Source organism: Haliotis asinina, chromosome 10 (genome assembly GCF_037392515.1).
Source record: "Haliotis asinina isolate JCU_RB_2024 chromosome 10, JCU_Hal_asi_v2, whole genome shotgun sequence".
Taxonomy (NCBI): domain Eukaryota; kingdom Metazoa; phylum Mollusca; class Gastropoda; order Lepetellida; family Haliotidae; genus Haliotis; species Haliotis asinina.
In genome coordinates, this window is record NC_090289.1 from 31,013,839 (window position 1) to 31,036,647 (window position 22,809).

Below are 22,809 nucleotides of genomic sequence, written 5' to 3' on the forward strand. Positions count from 1 at the left end.
TTATATGCCTCTGATTTACCAAAACTTTAGGTACATGTTTAAAATCTGAATATCATGGTTATGGTAGAATGGAGATAAATGTATTGTGTTGGAAAATCAGAGGTATATAACGAAATTATAATAGCTCTAAATTTTTATTTAAAACCGAACGCGTACGTTTATCTCCTAATTATTACTCAATACCATTTCAGTTCGTTTTGTTAATCGTGTGGACATGTTTCACTTGTCTATTGCATCATTCCGTGATTTGCAAATTCAATAAATGAAAGTGTAATGGGACTACAGTGAGGAGTATACATATAAGCAGCTTGCTAGAAGTCCTCCTTGTGGTCATTAGGCATGGGTCATTCCATTACATGCAGCGGTACTAAGGCTTCATATGTAAGATCAATCAACGATGACGTGTTTATTTAAGGGTTATAACTAATGGGTCGTGTGACAAATGGGGTGCCACGCCAATGCGTCACGAACCTGCGTCTAGATTTTCGAAGCTCTCTTAGTGCTAAGATAGTCGTAAGTTAATGTAAATGAATGGTATCTTAGCGCAAAGAGAGCTTCAAAAGTCTTTGCAGGACAGACAGTTCCAACAGCAGCAGACACAACATTATCCATATGCGTTTGTGTTTGCGTTATTCATCCTACCAACCCCGATGCACTTTCCAGGCGCCCCATGCATGGACAAAATGGAGAGGTTCCGCGTTTTTATCTAGACAGTGCTCTCAGAAGGTATGAACACTCATGGGAATGACTAAACTAGCACTGCAAGCTCTAAACTAGCGCGAGAAACGTATATTACAACGAATGCTCATTCTGACAGCAAGAAATACAAACAGCTTTATATATATTAAGTAAATAGATATTTTATTTCAAGAATATGTAAATATTACTTTTTAAAAAAAAGTAAATATGTATCACAAAACAATAATGAATATGGCTGTTAATCTCTCATACACGGTTGACATACAAGGAATAAATTTACAGTGACAATATTGGTGTGGTTCCCGATTTCACATACCGACAGTATACAAAGCACACCAAAAGAGAAATACTGCACTCTAATATGGAAACGCAGAGGATCCAATTGTTTACAGAACGGCAGGGGAGATAATCACTGTATGATAATGACTCTAGACATAACAAGTTTGAGGGAGTTTAGTTTAACGCCGCACTCAGCAATATTACAGCATTATCACGGCAGGGTCCAACAGAAATGGGCTTCAAACACTGTACCCATGTGGGTAATCGAACCCGGGTCCACCCGTGAACGCTTTAACCACAAGGCTACCCTACCACACCTGGACTCTGGTAGTGTTGTCTCTTTATGGGTGCAAACCCAGTGCCCAGCGGGTAAACTGAAGATGAACAGTTTGTAAACTAGATTTTCTGTGTTAATGCATTCCTATACTAAATATCTCACTTTCTCTCCATTCTTGCATAGTTCCTTTCGGTGACACAAATAACACTCATCCTCGCGAGTCAGGGCTTTATTATTTTCCCTCGGTACACGTGGCTATGATGCTTGGAGGGGTGCTGAGAGTGACAGACAAGCGCGGAACCAGCCGCTCTATCCTGACCCAAACAGCACGACAATCAAGGTAACAACAACAACAACACTGGCAGCATCATAGTCGACAGTGAAAGAAATCTGATTATAGGTCAAGAGAAACAATATGTAGTTCACCGTCTCCCTGATATAGTGAAAAAGCTTCGGTACCATATGAACTGATAAAGTTTGCTGTAAATACAGTAGTACGACCCTTTAAAATATACTGAACAAATATAGTAAGGCATCATGACTATTTGGGGAGGTGGTAGGGGGCGGGGAGAGATATATATTGCAGTGAAGACTGAGCAACCTCCAAAATAATCACAATCTTTAATAATGTATTTAGTATATCATGACAAACACTTTCTCAGTTGGTTTCAACTAAAGTAATATTTCAGAGCAAATTTGCTGTTTTTGTTCCAATAAGTAGACATATTTCGGATAGAAAAAGAGCACTAAGTTGCGGAATTATTTTAAAATGGAATATTAATAACAAATGGTCTTTTTCACAATTCAGGCTTCTGAAATCAGTCATTGGAGTCATTTATGGAGATAAAGCTAGCTCGTAAGTCTATGTTAAAAAATCAAGAACATATTTCAAAAAACAACTTGTTAGAGATACTGATACTGTAATATTTACACATTCATACAAAGATACTTAATCAGGTATATGATGGTGTAATGTATTGTCCTTTCCGGCTTGTATTCATAAACCCAGGTAATCACACATTGCATCTGCTAGTCAGCTCGAGTGACGTAAGCAGTTGTGCATACAAATTGGTAGTGACCTGTTTGTGTTTGTTGGTATGCATTACGAGAAATAACATACCAGCAATGCCAGCATACTGGGGATTAATAGCCGGTGACGTGTCAACAATGTGTACAGTATGTACAATAATATATCGTTTATACTTAATGACGTTATGAAGAGATATGAAGTGTATATTGTCCCGATTGTGGTATGTGAATTTAGCTTTGCGGACGTATTGATTGCCTCCTAGAGTTCTGCAGATTCTTTTAATCAGGTTGACCATTCATGAGGCGAAGAAGACATGACTCATATGTCACATGATTGTGCAGCTGGGATGTCCTGCGAAACTCGCCACCGTTTTCCTTGAAGAATACTTCCCAACAGTCAGTATCAAGGATTGTCTGGATTAGTTCTCGGCATTAAATCTCAATATCATTCAAGCATGATTAGAGCATCCTGTGGTGCTCATGATTTATACAGCGAGGAGTGGTACCAAGACGATTCCTCGTGGCGTACTTGTCCAAACTGTGTTCTTCCTGCCAGGTGTCCTAGGCACTGGAGAACGGGGGCTTGCGACTGGACTGTAACAAACGGTGAGAAAGTATACTATGTGCGGATGTTCTAAGACAATTACAGGGCAATATACAACATACGGGTGTTCTCCCCGATTCTCGAGACAACATACCACTCGCAGATGTTCTGGAATGTTCTCTAGACAACGTACCGTCAAATTCTCTGGACAACATGCCACAGGCAGATCCTGTCAAATTCTCTAGACAACATGCCACATGCAGATCCTATCAAATTCTCTGGACAACATGCCACAGGCAGATCCTGTCAAATTCTTCACACATACCACGCATAGATGGTCTGAATCATTCTCTCCACAACATACCACTTGCAAATGTTCTGAAATATTCTGAAGACAAAATACGCATAGATGTTCAAAAACATTCTCTCGACAACATACCATGCACGAATGTTTTGAAATATTCTCCAGGCAGCATATCACTCACAGATGTTCTGAAACATTCGCTATACAGCGTACCACACACATATGTATGGAAGCATATTAGGGCCTCGTGAAAAATTTGTTGGGTGTCACTATCTCCTCCGTAGGACTTGATATGTCCTACGTAGGACATAGTATCTACTACGTGGGAGATATTTAGTATTACGTAGGAGATAGTATCTCCTACGTAGGAGATAATGAGACTAAAAACATTTTTCACCGTGGCCCTAATACGCTTCCGTACATATGCACTGACACATTCTCTAGATAACATATTAATCGCTGATGGTATCAATATTCTCTATGCAGAACAACATACGTTGATGTTCTCACTCGACAAGGAAATATATCACATGTAGGCGATGGTGTAAAAACGTCCTCGGTAAAACTGTAGCAGTGAAAAGGTCCTCGGTTAGAAAGTCCTTTTGTAGTAAAAACTGATTTACTTATATTTATTTGACAAGATTGATCTTAAAAACCATGAAATAACATATAATGAAAACTGAATCGTTGTTTGTTCTTTTAAACGACATCTAAAGAAATCATGATATGCTCACGGATTTTATATCTAAAGTGACCGTTAATCTGATGTCAAAACAGTTGTAAGTGTCTCGTTGTGAAAGCATCTCACCCAGAACTAGTTCCCATTAAAAAATAAATAAATAAAAAAACAAAAAAAAAAAAAAACAAAAACAGGTGTTGTGCGATGCATCATAAACAATTAAACAACATTGTTTTTTTCTGTATACTTCTTGTTAAAAAATGAAAAGGGAACTTTTTTACGAGCACCTTCTCACCTAGGTAAATTGAGGAAGTGTTACTGAACACCGTGGTTCACTCATCATGAAGAGGACCGGGATTGGACCCCCACATGAGTACTAAGTGTGAAGCTTTCTACCAATGGGCTACCCAGCCGCCTATTCGTAGCAGGATATATCACTGGACGGTCAATAGATGTGAACCTTACCTTCAGCTGTGACGAGGGGGACGTGTTAATTTGGGGTCTTCTGATCTCGAACTGAAAGGTAACACAATATTGTGGATTAAATTTTACCATGAAAGTACGGGTAAAAAGCATACAAATAACCCCAGATTTCACTTTATATATGTGCGTTTGTGCTCTCAATAACAATGCCTGGCTCAAATATTTTAGATAATTAGAAAGTGAGTACAAGGCAATGAAAAAATATAAACTAAATACAACTAAATACTTTAATCACCCAAATCATTTTATGCATTTGTGTCAGAATGGACATGACAATAACTTAATCATTACATTATCTAAAGCACCTCAGCTGTGTCTACCACTTGTGTGATGCCAAGCAAAAAATTTTCGTTGTTTCAGTTATTTTCTCGTCTCTACAACTAGGTTTTCGTTGCTTTGAATATTTTATTGTTACTTCAAGTTTCTGTCCTATGCATGACAACTGGGTCGTTTCCTCGTCACTTCCATCATTTTCTCAGTACTTGGAATATTTTTTCGTATTTGCTCGTTACTACAAATATTTTCTCGTTTAAATTTGTTCGAAAATACTTCCTCACTGCATCAAGTTTCTTTCTTTACAAAGCTTGAAATTTAGAGCATTTTTGAAAGTTTTTGAAAGGAAATTAAGGGAACGAGAAAATATTTAAAAGCAATCAGAAGTTAATCGAAGTAACGAAGTAATAATTGAAGCAACGTGAAAACATTCGTGAGAACAAGTAAATATTCACGTTTTCGAAAGGAACTTGACTTACCCAGAACATACCCGAAGCAACGAGAAAATAATCGAAATAACGAGAAAATTATTGAAATAACGAGAACATTCTTGAAAAAAAAACACGAAAAAATATCCGAACCAACGAGAATTATCCTTGGAAAATATAAATGCTCTAAAAGTGGCGGCATTAGGCTTTCGTAGTGACACAGATCAATATGCCATGTTCAAGTTTTATAGCAGTGTTCCGTTCTACTCACGGTTTCATTCGGTGGCATAACCCGGTACAGGAAATCCCAGGAGAAGTTGGAAAGGTCGGCGTCGTCGGCTGTCGGGGAAGAAGGATTGTTATTCACAATTTCAAGCAGGAGAATGAAAATAAAAAAGCACATGTACCGACAGATCTCACAGTCTACAACATAGTGTGAGTGAGTTCAGTTATACAACACTCAGCAATATTCCAATTATATGGCGACAGTCTGTAAATAATCGAGTCTGAACCAGACAATCCAGTGATGAACAGCATGAACATCGATCTACGCAGTTGGGAAACGATGCCATATCTACCAAGTCGGCTGGCCCTCACAGTATGTCTCAGTACTCGCCTCTTAAGACAAGCATGGGTTACTGAAGATCAGTTCTAACTCTGATCTTCACGGATGCAACATGATATTTAACACTCAGCTGACCGGCGTTTGATCTGCACGGGTCACCTTTTTGTCTGAGGCAGTGCAAAGTTGCATCCCTTGAGTGTTAAAGAATCAAAATGGGTTCGAATCTCACAGTCACCCTGATTGTGATTTTGGTTTGTCTGAGCCGAGTGACTTCTTTGACCTTTTGGGTGATGGTTGTAAACCTCTTAAAATAACATTTGGATCATTCAGTTAAGTAAAAATCTCTGTTTTTAAGCAGCGCTATATCTACTATAGTATTTTGTGGGCATCTCTGCATACCAGATTATACCATTCAGTATGCTGATGCGATCCTACAGGATCACTGCTTTCCTTATGCATGAGTGAGTTAGTGAGCAAGGCTTAAGGTCGCTTGTAGCAATTATCCAACAATATCACGGCGAGGACACCAGAAATAAGCTTCACACATTGTACCTACATATTGAACCTAAACACCGATGGTCCTTTTATGAGGAAAGGTGCCTCCCTAAATCATGAGAGGATCATATCAGATTCCGTACTTAGATTTACTGTGTGCTTTATGAGTGGTAACGGCTAAACACGGTACGCGAATCGTCACAGTTCATGTCAATTGAACATTTAAATCTTTGAATTTTATTCAAGTTGGGATAAAAGTTGTTAAACAAACGATCATAGTTTCAAATTGTTTGAACTACAAGGGAGGGATGCGCATTCAATGAAACAACGAGAACAAGTTGGGTTGGTGTAAGTTGATGCTCATCACATACCGCATGGGCATTTGTTTGCTCTTCCAACTACTGCGCTTACACCCCTGTAATATAAACCAATAATAGCAAATTGTTCAACAGCTTTTATCATAAGATGATTAAAATTCTGAGATTTAAAAGTTCATTAGGCAAGGTAAATTTATGACGACTGGCAATCCAAATTTCACTATATTTGATTTACTTTTTTGTTTAAAGTGAAATTCATTGGTACGTTTTCACTGCAAACAAACTGTACCTTCCTGCAACAGACCAACCTAGTGGAATGCCGAAGCTACAATCTCCTCCTGATATTGTGGAACAGCCATAATAAGGATATATTAACGCCAAAACGCCTGTTACGACAAAAATATCCAGTCACTTTCAAATCATTTTAATGAATAAATCTATTAAGCGCAAAAATGTTTAATTGAATTATTAAGAATATCTATAATTAACAACCTCGGGAGGGACAGAATACATTTGCAGGGACCCTATCACGTAAGAGGTATCTACATAGTTACTTCAGACGTGGTATCCTTGTGGAAGGGATTTACCTGAAGGTCCCAGGTTAAATTTCCAACACGGTACAATGTGTGAAACCCATATTTTGAGTGCCGCGCCTTGACATTGCTGGGATATTGCTAAAATCGGCGAAAAATCCGATTCACTTTCTCTTGTTTAGCTTAATGTCACTTCTGTTACTCTTAGTATTTTTGTACACTGTTTATTGCTGTAAAGAACCTACGTCGTGTTTGTTGGTGATCTTTAGCGAACCAAGCACTGTCTCTGAAGCTACCCCGTGCATTCCTCTTTCTTCGCTTGTGAGTGTCGTCACTGGATGCCGCTGAGAGGGAGTCAGGGTAGTACATGCCGCGATTGGCGCTGTAGAAGCCGCCTCGTGTGGCGAGCTGACTCGAGAATGGTTGAAGGTAGGAGTCGTACCTGAAATATATTTTATTTTCACGTACTTATCAAACGTATAATCAGAGCCCGCGTGCCAACAACCTGACTACTGGTATGACGTTTGGACAAATTTGGTTTCCTTCTTGTATTCAGGCTGTGTAATACTGTTTCACTACCCCGCGTGTGCAGATGCGTGTACTTTTCCCTTTCACTACTGTACTTTTATACCTGCCTGCTAGCTTTTCCTTTAACTATCCTATTTGTACACCTACTGGCTAGTTTTCCCTTTCACTACCCTACTTGCATACCCACGGGCTAGTTTTCCCTTGCACTATCCTACTTGTAAAGATACTGGCTAGTTTTCTATTTCACTACCCCATGTGTACACAAACTGGTTAGTTTTCCGTGTCACGACCCTACATGTACATACACTGGCTAGGTTTCCATGTCACTACCCTATTTGCACACCTACTAGCAACTTTTCCCTTCACGACCCTACTTGTACATCTACTGGTTAGTCTTCCAGTTTACTACCCTACATGTACACTTACTGACTAGTTTTCCTTTTCATGTTTTCCTCCTACTTGTATATCTACCGGTTAGTTTTCTATTTCACTACCTTGTTCAGCTTTTAGGTATGTTTTCACTTCACTACCCTATTTGTAGAGCACTTGGGTAGGTGTTTACTCCACTACAGTATTTGTACAGCAGTTAGCTACGTTTTCACTTCACTATCTTGGGCTGCTGGGTAGGTGTTTACTTCACTACCCAATTTGTACTGCTGTTGAGTAGATGTTCACTTTATTACCCTATTTGTACTGCTGTTGAGTAGATGTTTACTTCACTACCCTATCTGTATTACCCTATTTGTACTGCTATTGAGTAGGTGTTTACTTCACTACCCTATCTGTATTACCCTATTTGTACTGCTATTGAGTAGGTGTTTACTTCACTACCCTATCTGCACTGCTGTTGAGTAGATGTTCACTTCATTACCCTATTTGTACCGCTGTTGAGTAGATGTTCACTTCATTACCCTATCTGTATTGCCCTATTTGTACCGCTGTTGAGTAGATGTTCACTTTATTACCCTATTTCTACCGCTGTTGAGTAGATGTTCACTTTATTACCCTATTTGTATTGCCCTATTTGTACCGCTGTTGAGTAGATGTTCACTTCATTACCCTATTTGTACCGCTGTTGAGTAGATGTTCACTTTATTACCCTAGTTGTATCGCTGTTGAGTAGATGTTCACTTCATTACCCAATCTGTATTGCCCTACTTCTACCGCTGTTGAGTAGATGTTCACTTTATTACCCTATTTGTACCGCTGTTGAGTAGATATTCACTTTATTACCCTATTTGTATTGCCCTATTTGTACCACTGTTGAGTAGATGTTCACTTCATTACCCTATTTGTACCGCTGTTGAGTAGATGTTCACTTCATTACCCTATCTGTATTGCCCTATTTGTACTGCTGTTGAGTAGATGTTCACTTCATTACCCTTTCTGTATTGCCCTATTTGTACTGCTGTTGAGTAGATGTTCACTTCATTACCCTATCTGTATTGCCCTATTTGTACTGCTGTTGAGTAGATGTTCCCTTCATTACCCTATCTGTATTGCCCTATTTGTACCGCTGTTGAGTAGATGTTCACTTCATTAGCCTATTTGTACCGCTGTTGAGTAGATGTTCACTTCATTACCCTATCTGTATTGCCCTATTTGTACTGCTGTTGAGTAGATGTTCACTTCATTACCCTATCTGTATTGCCCTATTTGTACCGCTGTTGAGTAGATGTTCACTTTATTACCCTATTTGTACCGCTGTTGAGTAGATGTTCACTTCATTACCCTATCTGTATTGCCCTATTTGTACCGCTGTTGAGTAGATGTTCACTTTATTACCCTATTTGTACCGCTGTTGAGTAGATGTTCACTTCATTACCCTATCTGTATTGCCCTATTTGTACTGCTGTTGAGTAGATGTTCACTTCATTACCCTATTTGTACCGCTGTTGAGTAGATGTTCACTTCATTACCCTATCTGTATTGCCCTATTTGTACTGCTGTTGAGTAGATGTTCACTTCATTACCATATCTGTATTGCCCTATTTGTACCGCTGTTGAGTAGATGTTCACTTTATTACCCTATTTGTACCGCTGTTGAGTAGATGTTCACTTCATTACCCTATCTGTATTGCCCTATTTGTACCGCTGTTGAGTAGATGTTCACTTCATTACCCTATTTGTACCGCTGTTGAGTAGATGTTCACTTCATTACCCTATTTGTACTGCTGTTGAGTAGATGTTCACTTCATTACCCTATTTGTACCGCTGTTGAGTAGATGTTCACTTCATTACCCTATCTGTATTGCCCTATTTGTACTGCTCTTGAGTAGATGTTCACTTCATTACCCTATTTGTACCGCTGTTGAGTAGATGTTCACTTCATTACCCTATCTGTATTGCCCTATTTGTACTGCTGTTGAGTAGATGTTCACTTTATTACCCTATCTGTATTGCCCTATTTGTACCGCTGTTGAGTAGATGTTCACTTTATAACCCTATTTGTACCGCTGTTGAGTAGATGTTCACTTCATTACCCTATCTGTATTGCCCTATTTGTACTGCTGTTGAGTAGATGTTCACTTCATTACCCTATCTGTATTGCCCTATTTGTACCGCTGTTGAGTAGATGTTCACTTTATTACCCTATTTGTACCGCTGTTGAGTAGATGTTCACTTCAGTACCCTATCTGTATTGCCCTATTTGTACCGCTGTTGAGTAGATGTTCACTTTATTACCCTATTTGTACCGCTGTTGACTAGATGTTCACTTCATTACCCTATCTGTATTGCCCTATTTGTACTGCTGTTGAGTAGATGTTCACTTCATTACCCTATTTGTACCGCTGTTGAGTAGATGTTCACTTCATTACCCTATCTGTATTGCCCTATTTGTACTGCTGTTGAGTAGATGTTCACTTCATTAACCTATCTGTATTGCCCTATTTGTACCGCTGTTGAGTAGATGTTCACTTTATTACCCTATTTGTACCGCTGTTGAGTAGATGTTCACTTCATTACCCTATCTGTATTGCCCTATTTGTACCGCTGTTGAGTAGATGTTCACTTTATTACCCTATTTGTACTGCTGTTGAGTAGATGTTCACTTCATTACCCTATCTGTATTGCCCTATTTGTACTGCTGTTGAGTAGATGTTCACTTCATTACCCTATCTGTATTGCCCTATTTGTACCGCTGTTGAGTAGATGTTCACTTTATTACCCTATTTGTACCGCTGTTCAGTAGATGTTCACTTCATTACCCTATCTGTATTGCCCTATTTGTACCGCTGTTGAGTAGATGTTCACTTTATTACCCTATTTGTACCGCTGTTGAGTAGATGTTCACTTCATTACCCTATTTGTATTGCCCTATTTCTACTGCTGTTGAGTAGATGTTCACTTCATTACCCTATTTGTACCGCTGTTGAGTAGATGTTCACTTCATTACCCTATCTGTATTGCCCTATTTGTACTGCTGTTGAGTAGATGTTCACTTCATTACCCTATCTGTATTGCCCTATTTGTACCGCTGTTGAGTAGATGTTCACTTTATTACCCTATTTGTACCGCTGTTGAGTAGATGTTCACTTCATTACCCTATCTGTATTGCCCTATTTGTACTGCTCTTGAGTAGATGTTCACTTCATTACCCTATTTGTACCGCTGTTGAGTAGATGTTCACTTCATTACCCTATTTGTACTGCTGTTGAGTAGATGTTCACTTCATTACCCTAGTTGTACCGCTGTTGAGTAGATGTTCACTTCATTACCCTATCTGTATTGCCCTATTTGTACTGCTGTTGAGTAGATGTTCACTTCATTACCCTATTTGTACCGCTGTTGAGTAGATGTTCACTTCATTACCCTATCTGTATTGCCCTATTTGTACTGCTGTTGAGTAGATGTTCACTTCATTAACCTATCTGTATTGCCCTATTTGTACCGCTGTTGAGTAGATGTTCACTTTATTACCCTATTTGTACCGCTGTTGAGTAGATGTTCACTTCATTACCCTATCTGTATTGCCCTATTTGTACTGCTGTTGAGTAGATGTTCACTTTATTACCCTATCTGTATTGCCCTATTTGTACCGCTGTTGAGTAGATGTTCACTTTATTACCCTATTTGTACCGCTGTTGAGTAGATGTTCACTTCATTACCCTATCTGTATTGCCCTATTTGTACCGCTGTTGAGTAGATGTTCACTTCATTACCCTATCTGTATTGCCCTATTTGTACCGCTGTTGAGTAGATGTTCACTTTATTACCCTATTTGTACCGCTGTTGAGTAGATGTTCACTTCAGTACCCTATCTGTATTGCCCTATTTGTACCGCTGTTGAGTAGATGTTCACTTTATTACCCTATTTGTACCGCTGTTGAGTAGATGTTCACTTCATTACCCTATCTGTATTGCCCTATTTGTACCGCTGTTGAGTAGATGTTCACTTCATTACCCTATTTGTACCGCTGTTGAGTAGATGTTCACTTCACTACCCTATCTGTATTGCCCTATTTGTACTGCTGTTGAGTAGATGTTCACTTCATTACCCTATCTGTATTGCCCTATTTGTACCGCTGTTGAGTAGATGTTCACTTTATTACCCTATTTGTACCGCTGTTGAGTAGATGTTCACTTCATTACCCTATTTGTACTGCTGTTGAGTAGATGTTCACTTCATTACCCTATTTGTACCGCTGTTGAGTAGATGTTCACTTCATTACCCTATCTGTATTGCCCTATTTGTACTGCTGTTGAGTAGATGTTCACTTCATTACCCTATTTGTACCGCTGTTGAGTAGATGTTCACTTCATTACCCTATCTGTATTGCCCTATTTGTACTGCTGTTGAGTAGATGTTCACTTCATTACCCTATCTGTATTGCCCTATTTGTACCGCTGTTGAGTAGATGTTCACTTCATTACCCTATCTGTATTGCCCTATTTGTACTGCTGTTGAGTAGATGTTTACTTCATTACCCTATTTGTACCGCTGTTGAGTAGATGTTCACTTCATTACCCTATCTGTATTGCCCTATTTGTACCGCTGTTGAGTAGATGTTCACTTCATTACCCTATCTGTATTGCCCTATTTGTACCGCTGTTGAGTAGATGTTCACTTCATTACCCTATCTGTATTGCCCTATTTGTACTGCTGTTGAGTAGATGTTCACTTCATTACCCTATCTGTATTGCCCTATTTGTACTGCTGTTGAGTAGATGTTCACTTCATTACCCTATTTGTACCGCTGTTGAGTAGATGTTCACTTCATTACCCTATCTGTATTGCCCTATTTGTACTGCTGTTGAGTAGATGTTCACTTCATTACCCTATCTGTATTGCCCTATTTGTACTGCTGTTGAGTAGATGTTCACTTCATTACCCTATTTGTACCGCTGTTGAGTAGATGTTCACTTCATTACCCTATCTGTATTGCCCTATTTGTACTGCTGTTGAGTAGATGTTCACTTCATTACCCTATCTGTATTGCCCTATTTGTACCGCTGTTGAGTAGATATTCACTTCATTACCCTTTCTCTATTGCCCTATTTGTACTGCTGTTGAGTAGATGTTCACTTCATTACCCTATTTGTACCGCTGTTGAGTAGATGTTCACTTCATTACCCTATCTGTATTGCCCTATTTGTACTGCTGTTGAGTAGATGTTCACTTCATTACCCTATCTGTATTGCCCTATTTGTACCGCTGTTGAGTAGATGTTCACTTCATTACCCTATCTGTATTGCCCTATTTGTACTGCTGTTGAGTAGATGTTCACTTCATTAGCCTATTTGTACCGCTGTTGAGTAGATGTTCACTTCATTACCCTATCTGTATTGCCCTATTTGTACTGCTGTTGAGTAGATGTTCACTTCATTAGCCTATTTGTACCGCTGTTGAGTAGATGTTCACTTCATTACCCTATCTGTATTGCCCTATTTGTACTGCTGTTGAGTAGATGTTCACTTCATTACCCTATCTGTATTGCCCTATTTGTACCGCTGTTGAGTAGATGTTCACTTCATTACCCTATTTGTACCGCTGTTGAGTAGATGTTCACTTCATTACCCTATCTGTATTGCCCTATTTGTACTGCTGTTGAGTAGATGTTCACTTCATTAGCCTATTTGTACCGCTGTTGAGTAGATGTTCACTTCATTACCCTCTTTGTACTGCTGTTGAGTAGATGTTCACTTCATTACCCTAGTTGTACCGCTGTTGAGTAGATGTTCACTTCATTACCCTATCTGTATTGCCCTATTTGTACTGCTGTTGAGTAGATGTTCACTTCATTACCCTATTTGTACCGCTGTTGAGTAGATGTTCACTTCATTACCCTATCTGTATTGCCCTATTTGTACCGCTGTTGAGTAGATGTTCACTTTATTACCCTATCTGTATTGCCCTATTTGTACCGCTGTTGAGTAGATGTTCACTTTATTACCCTATTTGTACCGCTGTTGAGTAGATGTTCACTTCATTACCCTATCTGTATTGCCCTATTTGTACCGCTGTTGAGTAGATGTTCACTTCATTACCCTATCTGTATTGCCCTATTTGTACCGCTGTTGAGTAGATGTTCACTTTATTACCCTATTTGTACCGCTGTTGAGTAGATGTTCACTTCATTACCCTATCTGTATTGCCCTATTTGTACCGCTGTTGAGTAGATGTTCACTTTATTACCCTATTTGTACCGCTGTTGAGTAGATGTTCACTTCATTACCCTATCTGTATTGCCCTATTTGTACTGCTGTTGAGTAGATGTTCACTTCATTACCCTATTTGTACCGCTGTTGAGTAGATGTTCACTTCATTACCCTATCTGTATTGCCCTATTTATACTGCTGTTGAGTAGATGTTCACTTCATTACCCTATCTGTATTGCCCTATTTGTACCGCTGTTGAGTAGATGTTCACTTCATTACCCTATCTGTATTGCCCTATTTGTACTGCTGTTGAGTAGATGTTTACTTCATTACCCTATTTGTACCGCTGTTGAGTAGATGTTCACTTCATTACCCTATCTGTATTGCCCTATTTGTACCGCTGTTGAGTAGATGTTCACTTCATTACCCTATCTGTATTGCCCTGTTTGTACCGCTGTTGAGTAGATGTTCACTTCATTACCCTATCTGTATTGCCCTATTTGTACTGCTGTTGAGTAGATGTTCACTTCATTACCCTATCTGTATTGCCCTATTTGTACTGCTGTTGAGTAGATGTTCACTTCATTAGCCTATTTGTACCGCTGTTGAGTAGATGTTCACTTCATTACCCTATCTGTATTGCCCTATTTGTACTGCTGTTGAGTAGATGTTCACTTCATTACCCTATCTGTATTGCCCTATTTGTACCGCTGTTGAGTAGATGTTCACTTCATTACCCTATTTGTACCGCTGTTGAGTAGATGTTCACTTCATTACCCTATCTGTATTGCCCTATTTGTACTGCTGTTGAGTAGATGTTCACTTCATTACCCTATCTGTATTGCCCTATTTGTACCGCTGTTGAGTAGATGTTCACTTCATTACCCTATCTGTATTGCCCTATTTGTACTGCTGTTGAGTAGATGTTTACTTCATTACCCTATTTGTACCGCTGTTGAGTAGATGTTCACTTCATTACCCTATCTGTATTGCCCTATTTGTACCGCTGTTGAGTAGATGTTCACTTCATTACCCTATCTGTATTGCCCTGTTTGTACCGCTGTTGAGTAGATGTTCACTTCATTACCCTATCTGTATTGCCCTATTTGTACTGCTGTTGAGTAGATGTTCACTTCATTACCCTATCTGTATTGCCCTATTTGTACCGCTGTTGAGTAGATGTTCACTTCATTACCCTATTTGTACCGCTGTTGAGTAGATGTTCACTTCATTACCCTATCTGTATTGCCCTATTTATACTGCTGTTGAGTAGATGTTCACTTCATTACCCTATCTGTATTGCCCTATTTGTACCGCTGTTGAGTAGATGTTCACTTCATTACCCTATCTGTATTGCCCTATTTGTACTGCTGTTGAGTAGATGTTTACTTCATTACCCTATTTGTACCGCTGTTGAGTAGATGTTCACTTCATTACCCTATCTGTATTGCCCTATTTGTACCGCTGTTGAGTAGATGTTCACTTCATTACCCTATCTGTATTGCCCTGTTTGTACCGCTGTTGAGTAGATGTTCACTTCATTACCCTATCTGTATTGCCCTATTTGTACTGCTGTTGAGTAGATGTTCACTTCATTACCCTATCTGTATTGCCCTATTTGTACTGCTGTTGAGTAGATGTTCACTTCATTAGCCTATTTGTACCGCTGTTGAGTAGATGTTCACTTCATTACCCTATCTGTATTGCCCTATTTGTACTGCTGTTGAGTAGATGTTCACTTCATTACCCTATCTGTATTGCCCTATTTGTACCGCTGTTGAGTAGATGTTCACTTCATTACCCTATTTGTACCGCTGTTGAGTAGATGTTCACTTCATTACCCTATCTGTATTGCCCTATTTGTACTGCTGTTGAGTAGATGTTCACTTCATTACCCTATCTGTATTGCCCTATTTGTACCGCTGTTGAGTAGATGTTCACTTCATTACCCTATCTGTATTGCCCTATTTGTACTGCTGTTGAGTAGATGTTCACTTCATTACCCTATTTGTACCGCTGTTGAGTAGATGTTCACTTCATTACCCTATCTGTATTGCCCTATTTGTACTGCTGTTGAGTAGATGTTCACTTCATTACCCTATCTGTATTGCCCTATTTGTACCGCTGTTGAGTAGATGTTCACTTCATTACCCTATCTGTATTGCCCTATTTGTACTGCTGTTGAGTAGATGTTCACTTCATTAGCCTATTTGTACCGCTGTTGAGTAGATGTTCACTTCATTACCCTATCTGTATTGCCCTATTTGTACTGCTGTTGAGTAGATGTTCACTTCATTAGCCTATTTGTACCGCTGTTGAGTAGATGTTCACTTCATTACCCTATCTGTATTGCCCTATTTGTACTGCTGTTGAGTAGATGTTCACTTCATTACCCTATCTGTATTGCCCTATTTGTACCGCTGTTGAGTAGATGTTCACTTTATTACCCTATTTGTACCGCTGTTGAGTAGATGTTCACTTCATTACCCTATCTGTATTGCCCTATTTGTACTGCTGTTGAGTAGATGTTCACTTCATTAGCCTATTTGTACTGCTGTTGAGTAGATGTTCACTTCATTACCCTATCTGTATTGCCCTATTTGTACTGCTGTTGAGTAGATGTTCACTTCATTACCCTATTTGTACCGCTGTTGAGTAGATGTTCACTTCATTACCCTATCTGTATTGCCCTATTTGTACTGCTGTTGAGTAGATGTTCACTTCATTACCCTATCTGTATTGCCCTATTTGTACCGCTGTTGAGTAGATGTTCACTTTATTACCCTATTTGTACCGCTGTTGAGTAGATGTTCACTTCATTACCCTATCTGTATTGCCCTATTTGTACCGCTGTTGAGTAGATGTTCACTTTATTACCCTATTTGTACCGCTGTTGAGTAGATGTTCACTTCATTACCCTATCTGTATTGCCCTATTTGTACTGCTGTTGAGTAGATGTTCACTTCATTACCCTATCTGTATTGCCCTATTTGTACCGCTGTTGAGTAGATGTTCACTTTATTACCCTATTTGTACCGCTGTTGAGTAGATGTTCACTTCATTACCCTATCTGTATTGCCCTATTTGTACCGCTGTTGAGTAGATGTTCACTTCATTACCCTATCTGTATTGCCCTATTTGTACCGCTGTTGAGTAGATGTTCACTTTATTACCCTATTTGTACCGCTGTTGAGTAGATGTTCACTTCATTACCCTATCTGTATTGCCCTATTTGTACCGCTGTTGAGTAGATGTTCACTTTATTACCCTATTTGTACCGCTGTTGAGTAGATGTTCACTTCATTACCCTATCTGTATTGCCCTATTTCTACTGCTGTTGTGTAGATGTTCACTTCATTAGCCTATTTGTACCGCTGTTGAGTAGATGTTCACTTCATTACCCTATCTGTATTGCCCTATTTGTACTGCTGTTGAGTAGATGTTCACTTCATTACCCTATCTGTATTGCCCTATTTGTACCGCTGTTGAGTAGATGTTCACTTTATTACCCTATTTGTACCGCTGTTGAGTAGATGTTCACTTCATTACCCTATCTGTATTGCCCTATTTGTACTGCTGTTGAGTAGATGTTCACTTCATTAGCCTATTTGTACCGCTGTTGAGTAGATGTTCACTTCATTACCCTATCTGTATTGCCCTATTTGTACTGCTGTTGAGTAGATGTTCACTTCATTACCCTATTTGTACCGCTGTTGAGTAGATGTTCACTTCATTACCCTATCTGTATTGCCCTATTTGTACTGCTGTTGAGTAGATGTTCACTTCATTACCCTATCTGTATTGCCCTATTTGTACCGCTGTTGAGTAGATGTTCACTTTATTACCCTATTTGTACCGCTGTTGAGTAGATGTTCACTTCATTACCCTATCTGTATTGCCCTATTTGTACCGCTGTTGAGTAGATGTTCACTTTATTACCCTATTTGTACCGCTGTTGAGTAGATGTTCACTTCATTACCCTATCTGTATTGCCCTATTTGTACTGCTGTTGAGTAGATGTTCACTTCATTACCCTATCTGTATTGCCCTATTTGTACCGCTGTTGAGTAGATGTTCACTTTATTACCCTATTTGTACCGCTGTTGAGTAGATGTTCACTTCATTACCCTATCTGTATTGCCCTATTTGTACCGCTGTTGAGTAGATGTTCACTTCATTACCCTATCTGTATTGCCCTATTTGTACCGCTGTTGAGTAGATGTTCACTTTATTACCCTATTTGTACCGCTGTTGAGTAGATGTTCACTTCATTACCCTATCTGTATTGCCCTATTTGTACCGCTGTTGAGTAGATGTTCACTTTATTACCCTATTTGTACCGCTGTTGAGTAGATGTTCACTTCATTACCCTATCTGTATTGCCCTATTTCTACTGCTGTTGTGTAGATGTTCACTTCATTACCCTATCTGTATTGCCCTATTTGTACCGCTGTTGAGTAGATGTTCACTTCATTACCCTATCTGTATTGCCCTATTTGTACCGCTGTTGAGTAGATGTTCACTTCATTACCCTATCTGTATTGCCCTATTTGTACTGCTGTTGAGTAGATGTTCACTTCATTAGCCTATTTGTACCGCTGTTGAGTAGATGTTCACTTCATTACCCTATCTGTATTGCCCTATTTGTACTGCTGTTGAGTAGATGTTCACTTCATTAGCCTATTTGTACCGCTGTTGAGTAGATGTTCACTTCATTACCCTATCTGTATTGCCCTATTTGTACTGCTGTTGAGTAGATGTTCACTTCATTACCCTATCTGTATTGCCCTATTTGTACCGCTGTTGAGTAGATGTTCACTTTATTACCCTATTTGTACCGCTGTTGAGTAGATGTTCACTTCATTACCCTATCTGTATTGCCCTATTTGTACTGCTGTTGAGTAGATGTTCACTTCATTAGCCTATTTGTACCGCTGTTGAGTAGATGTTCACTTCATTACCCTATCTGTATTGCCCTATTTGTACTGCTGTTGAGTAGATGTTCACTTCATTACCCTATTTGTACCGCTGTTGAGTAGATGTTCACTTCATTACCCTATCTGTATTGCCCTATTTGTACTGCTGTTGAGTAGATGTTCACTTCATTACCCTATCTGTATTGCCCTATTTGTACCGCTGTTGAGTAGATGTTCACTTTATTACCCTATTTGTACCGCTGTTGAGTAGATGTTCACTTCATTACCCTATCTGTATTGCCCTATTTGTACCGCTGTTGAGTAGATGTTCACTTTATTACCCTATTTGTACCGCTGTTGAGTAGATGTTCACTTCATTACCCTATCTGTATTGCCCTATTTGTACTGCTGTTGAGTAGATGTTCACTTCATTACCCTATTTGTACCGCTGTTGAGTAGATGTTCACTTCATTACCCTATCTGTATTGCCCTATTTGTACTGCTGTTGAGTAGATGTTCACTTTATTACCCTATCTGTATTGCCCTATTTGTACTGCTGTTGAGTAGATGTTCACTTTATTACCCTATCTGTATTGCCCTATTTGTACTGCTGTTGAGTAGATGTTCACTTCATTACCCTATCTGTATTGCCCTATTTGTACTGCTGTTGAGTAGATGTTCACTTTATTACCCTATCTGTATTGCCCTATTTGTACCGCTGTTGAGTAGATGTTCACTTTATTACCCTATTTGTACCGCTGTTGAGTAGATGTTCACTTCATTACCCTATCTGTATTGCCCTATTTGTACCGCTGTTGAGTAGATGTTCACTTTATTACCCTATTTGTACCGCTGTTGAGTAGATGTTCACTTCATTACCCTATCTGTATTGCCCTATTTGTACTGCTGTTGAGTAGGTATTACACAGCTGTTACTAGGTGTCCAGTTCACTACACCACTGTTAAAGTACCCATTTTGAGACTACATCTCAACTACATCCAGAGAAATTCCACTCACCGTTCATCAGAGGACCTCTCGAACTCCTTCTTCTGGTTTCTGATCTTCATAAAGATGATCGCAATGATGCACGCCAGGATTACGATGAACAGGGGGATACCCACCGAAAGGCCGATAATAAGTCGATAGTCACCTGCACACGAACGTTATTGGATACGTTTAAGAAGGTTCGTGAGTATACACTGAGCGGCAATCACATGAAATAATCGACCACATTAAGACTGTATTCGATTGACATCAATTACCGTCTGTTAACATATTTTGACACACAAAATAATTTGCGATTAGAGGTCGTGAATTCTATGACACAAAATGCACAACGGTTGATTCATCATAAAAATCTGTGATTGATGCACAGGTTGATTAATTCTTAATCCTTTTACACCATCATTTGTGGATGAGTGACTTTAGTTGTACGCCATACTAAGCCATTCCAGCTGTATGGCTGTATGGCGGCGTCAAGTAAACAATCGAGTCTTGACCAGACAATCCAGTCATCAAGAACATAAGCACCGGTTACAAAGTCAGCTAGGCTGATCACCCTATCCCGTTACTGAAGATCAGTTGTTACACAGATCTGCACCATCTATAAATGAATAGACCCATTCTACCCCGGGACCTTCTCTATGATTCCGAAACCCCCCCACAATATTTGGCAACACTAAGTAGAAAGATGATTTCTAATCATCCCATGAATTTCTGCTTCTGGGAAACAACTACTTGGTAATGTACTTACTTTCTACTGGGACAGGGCTGAAAGGTAAAAAATAAATGATAAGCATAAGATCAGATGCAACCGATGAAAGAAGACATATCTTTTGAACGACAACACATGTTCGACACAATTATTATATCATTATTTATAACATTATTTTTTAATAATATATTTTTTTATTTAAAGAAAGATCTTATACCTGCACTTTGGTGTATCGTTAGTCGTGGTGCAGACTTCGTTACTCGCACAATTGAGTACACGGTAAACATCACAAGGATCTGTCGTCACTGAAAGATATGATAGGAGAATTCTAATTACACCTTGTATTGGATAAAATCAATGATATAGTACAGAAGACTGTTGAGAACGTCCAACATGGGGAGCAAGTAACACCATAGGGTAGAAAAATAGTAAAGGTACATCAAAGGTGGCAAACGTCTTAGAACTTTTCCCCCAACATCAAGATAATACTATAATAATACCGTAAAATACCAGTCAATTCACTGCTGAGGACAAAGGAGAAGGGGTACACACGGCGCTAAGGGATATACAACAGATGGGAACATGGGAATGATACACTATTGACAGAATAGGGCAAAGACCGTAGACAACGAAAGCCAAATGGTACAAGTAACAATATAGAAGAGAACAGTTTTGAGAACAACTGAGATGTGGCACATGCGCCATTAAGGGATATACAACATTTAGGAACACGGCAACGATACACTCATTTCAATACTTTGAAAACCTGTTGAAAACGAAAGCCCAACGGTACAAGTAACAATATAGGAGAGAACACTGTTGAGATGAAAAAAGATTTGAATAAAACACGATTGACAATACAGCAGGAAGACCGTGGAGAATCAAATGACAACATAGGTCTGAAGAATGATGAAAATACTTGGCATGGCAATGTACCGCAGAGAACTTATCATTTGTTTTTATACACATTGTCCATAAAATGATGGTTTATTACATGTTACTATCACACGTATTTGTATTTTAAATCTGTCTCCCAACAGACTACTGCTATACAGTATTCGTCATAGGAGTACTCTTTCCTTCCATGTTTACTTATATTCAATCATTCGGGTCTAATCATCCCTCTGTTACAGGCAACCATCTTTGTCTGGAATGTCCGCCGCCGCCCTCAGCAATATTCCAGCTATATGGCAGCGGCCTGTAAATAATCGAGTCTGGACCATACGACCTTGGAATCACCAGCATGAACATCAATGTTCAGTGAGAAAATACACTTCATGTAAATCTAAAAAGATACACATGGAGAACAAAGGTACAATCAATATCACTGGTTTGGTCGTTGATTCATGCCGCACTGGGCACTATTCCTGTTACATGAAGGCGGTCTGTAGATATTCGAGTCTGGACTACACAACCCAGTGATCAGCTTTATATATCCTGACCACCCGATTCCATTAGTCGTTCCTAAGACAAAAATGGGTTGACTGATTCTGAAGGGATCTTCACGGGTCGCCTCTTATAACAAGCATGGGTTACTGACGACCAATTTTAAAGTGATCTTCATGGATATTCGTGTAACAATAACCAGATAAAAATAACAGCTAATCTAACAAGCAGTACATGATACGCCTCACTCACCGTTTACTCCTTGGACTGTTTGGCCCAGAACTGGTGCTATCACTCCACCGATAGTTAAGTTCTCCTTAATTAGGTTTGCTGCTGCCGTTGTGAATGCTGCTTTAGGGTCAGTTGCAATCTTCGTGTTAATATCGGTTGTGTAGTTAGCGATAACACTGCCGCTCCTGATACACACATGGCAAATGATTGATAGTAATCTGTTAAGTTTGTATATTTCATCAGACTGTATTGCGTTTCAGTAACTATCTGCATAGATGCTAAAGGCGGGTTATGGGGATGGGGACCATTTCGCTCAGGCTACGAAGAGTCGAGTTCCTGACAGTGAGTAAATGAGTTCAGTTTTACACTCAGCAACATTACCTCAGTCTAGCGGTCTGAAAATATCCAAATCTCGGCCAGACAATCCAATGATCAAAACATAAGCATCTATCTGCACAATAGGGAACCGATGGTATGTGTCAACCAAGTCACCGAGCCTGACCACCCCATCTCGTTAGTGGCCTCTTAC

At 39.3% G+C, this 22,809-nt stretch overlaps 1 protein-coding gene across 1 annotated transcript in view; it reads right to left on the minus strand.

The window, feature by feature from the left end:
- Window positions 1-840: 840 nt before the first annotated feature.
- LOC137297948 (fibrillin-2-like) overlaps window positions 841-22,809 on the minus strand; it is a 93,750-nt gene continuing 71,781 nt past the window's right edge. The window contains exons 45-52 of the mRNA XM_067829949.1: window positions 22,302-22,465; window positions 20,881-20,968; window positions 20,703-20,719; window positions 19,967-20,099; window positions 7,151-7,347; window positions 5,267-5,334; window positions 4,277-4,327; window positions 841-2,878 (exon numbers count right to left, since the gene is read on the minus strand). Coding sequence (XP_067686050.1) covers window positions 2,846-2,878; window positions 4,277-4,327; window positions 5,267-5,334; window positions 7,151-7,347; window positions 19,967-20,099; window positions 20,703-20,719; window positions 20,881-20,968; window positions 22,302-22,465 — 751 coding nt within the window. The 3' untranslated portion in view covers window positions 841-2,845. The remainder of the gene's footprint in view (window positions 2,879-4,276; window positions 4,328-5,266; window positions 5,335-7,150; window positions 7,348-19,966; window positions 20,100-20,702; window positions 20,720-20,880; window positions 20,969-22,301; window positions 22,466-22,809) is intronic.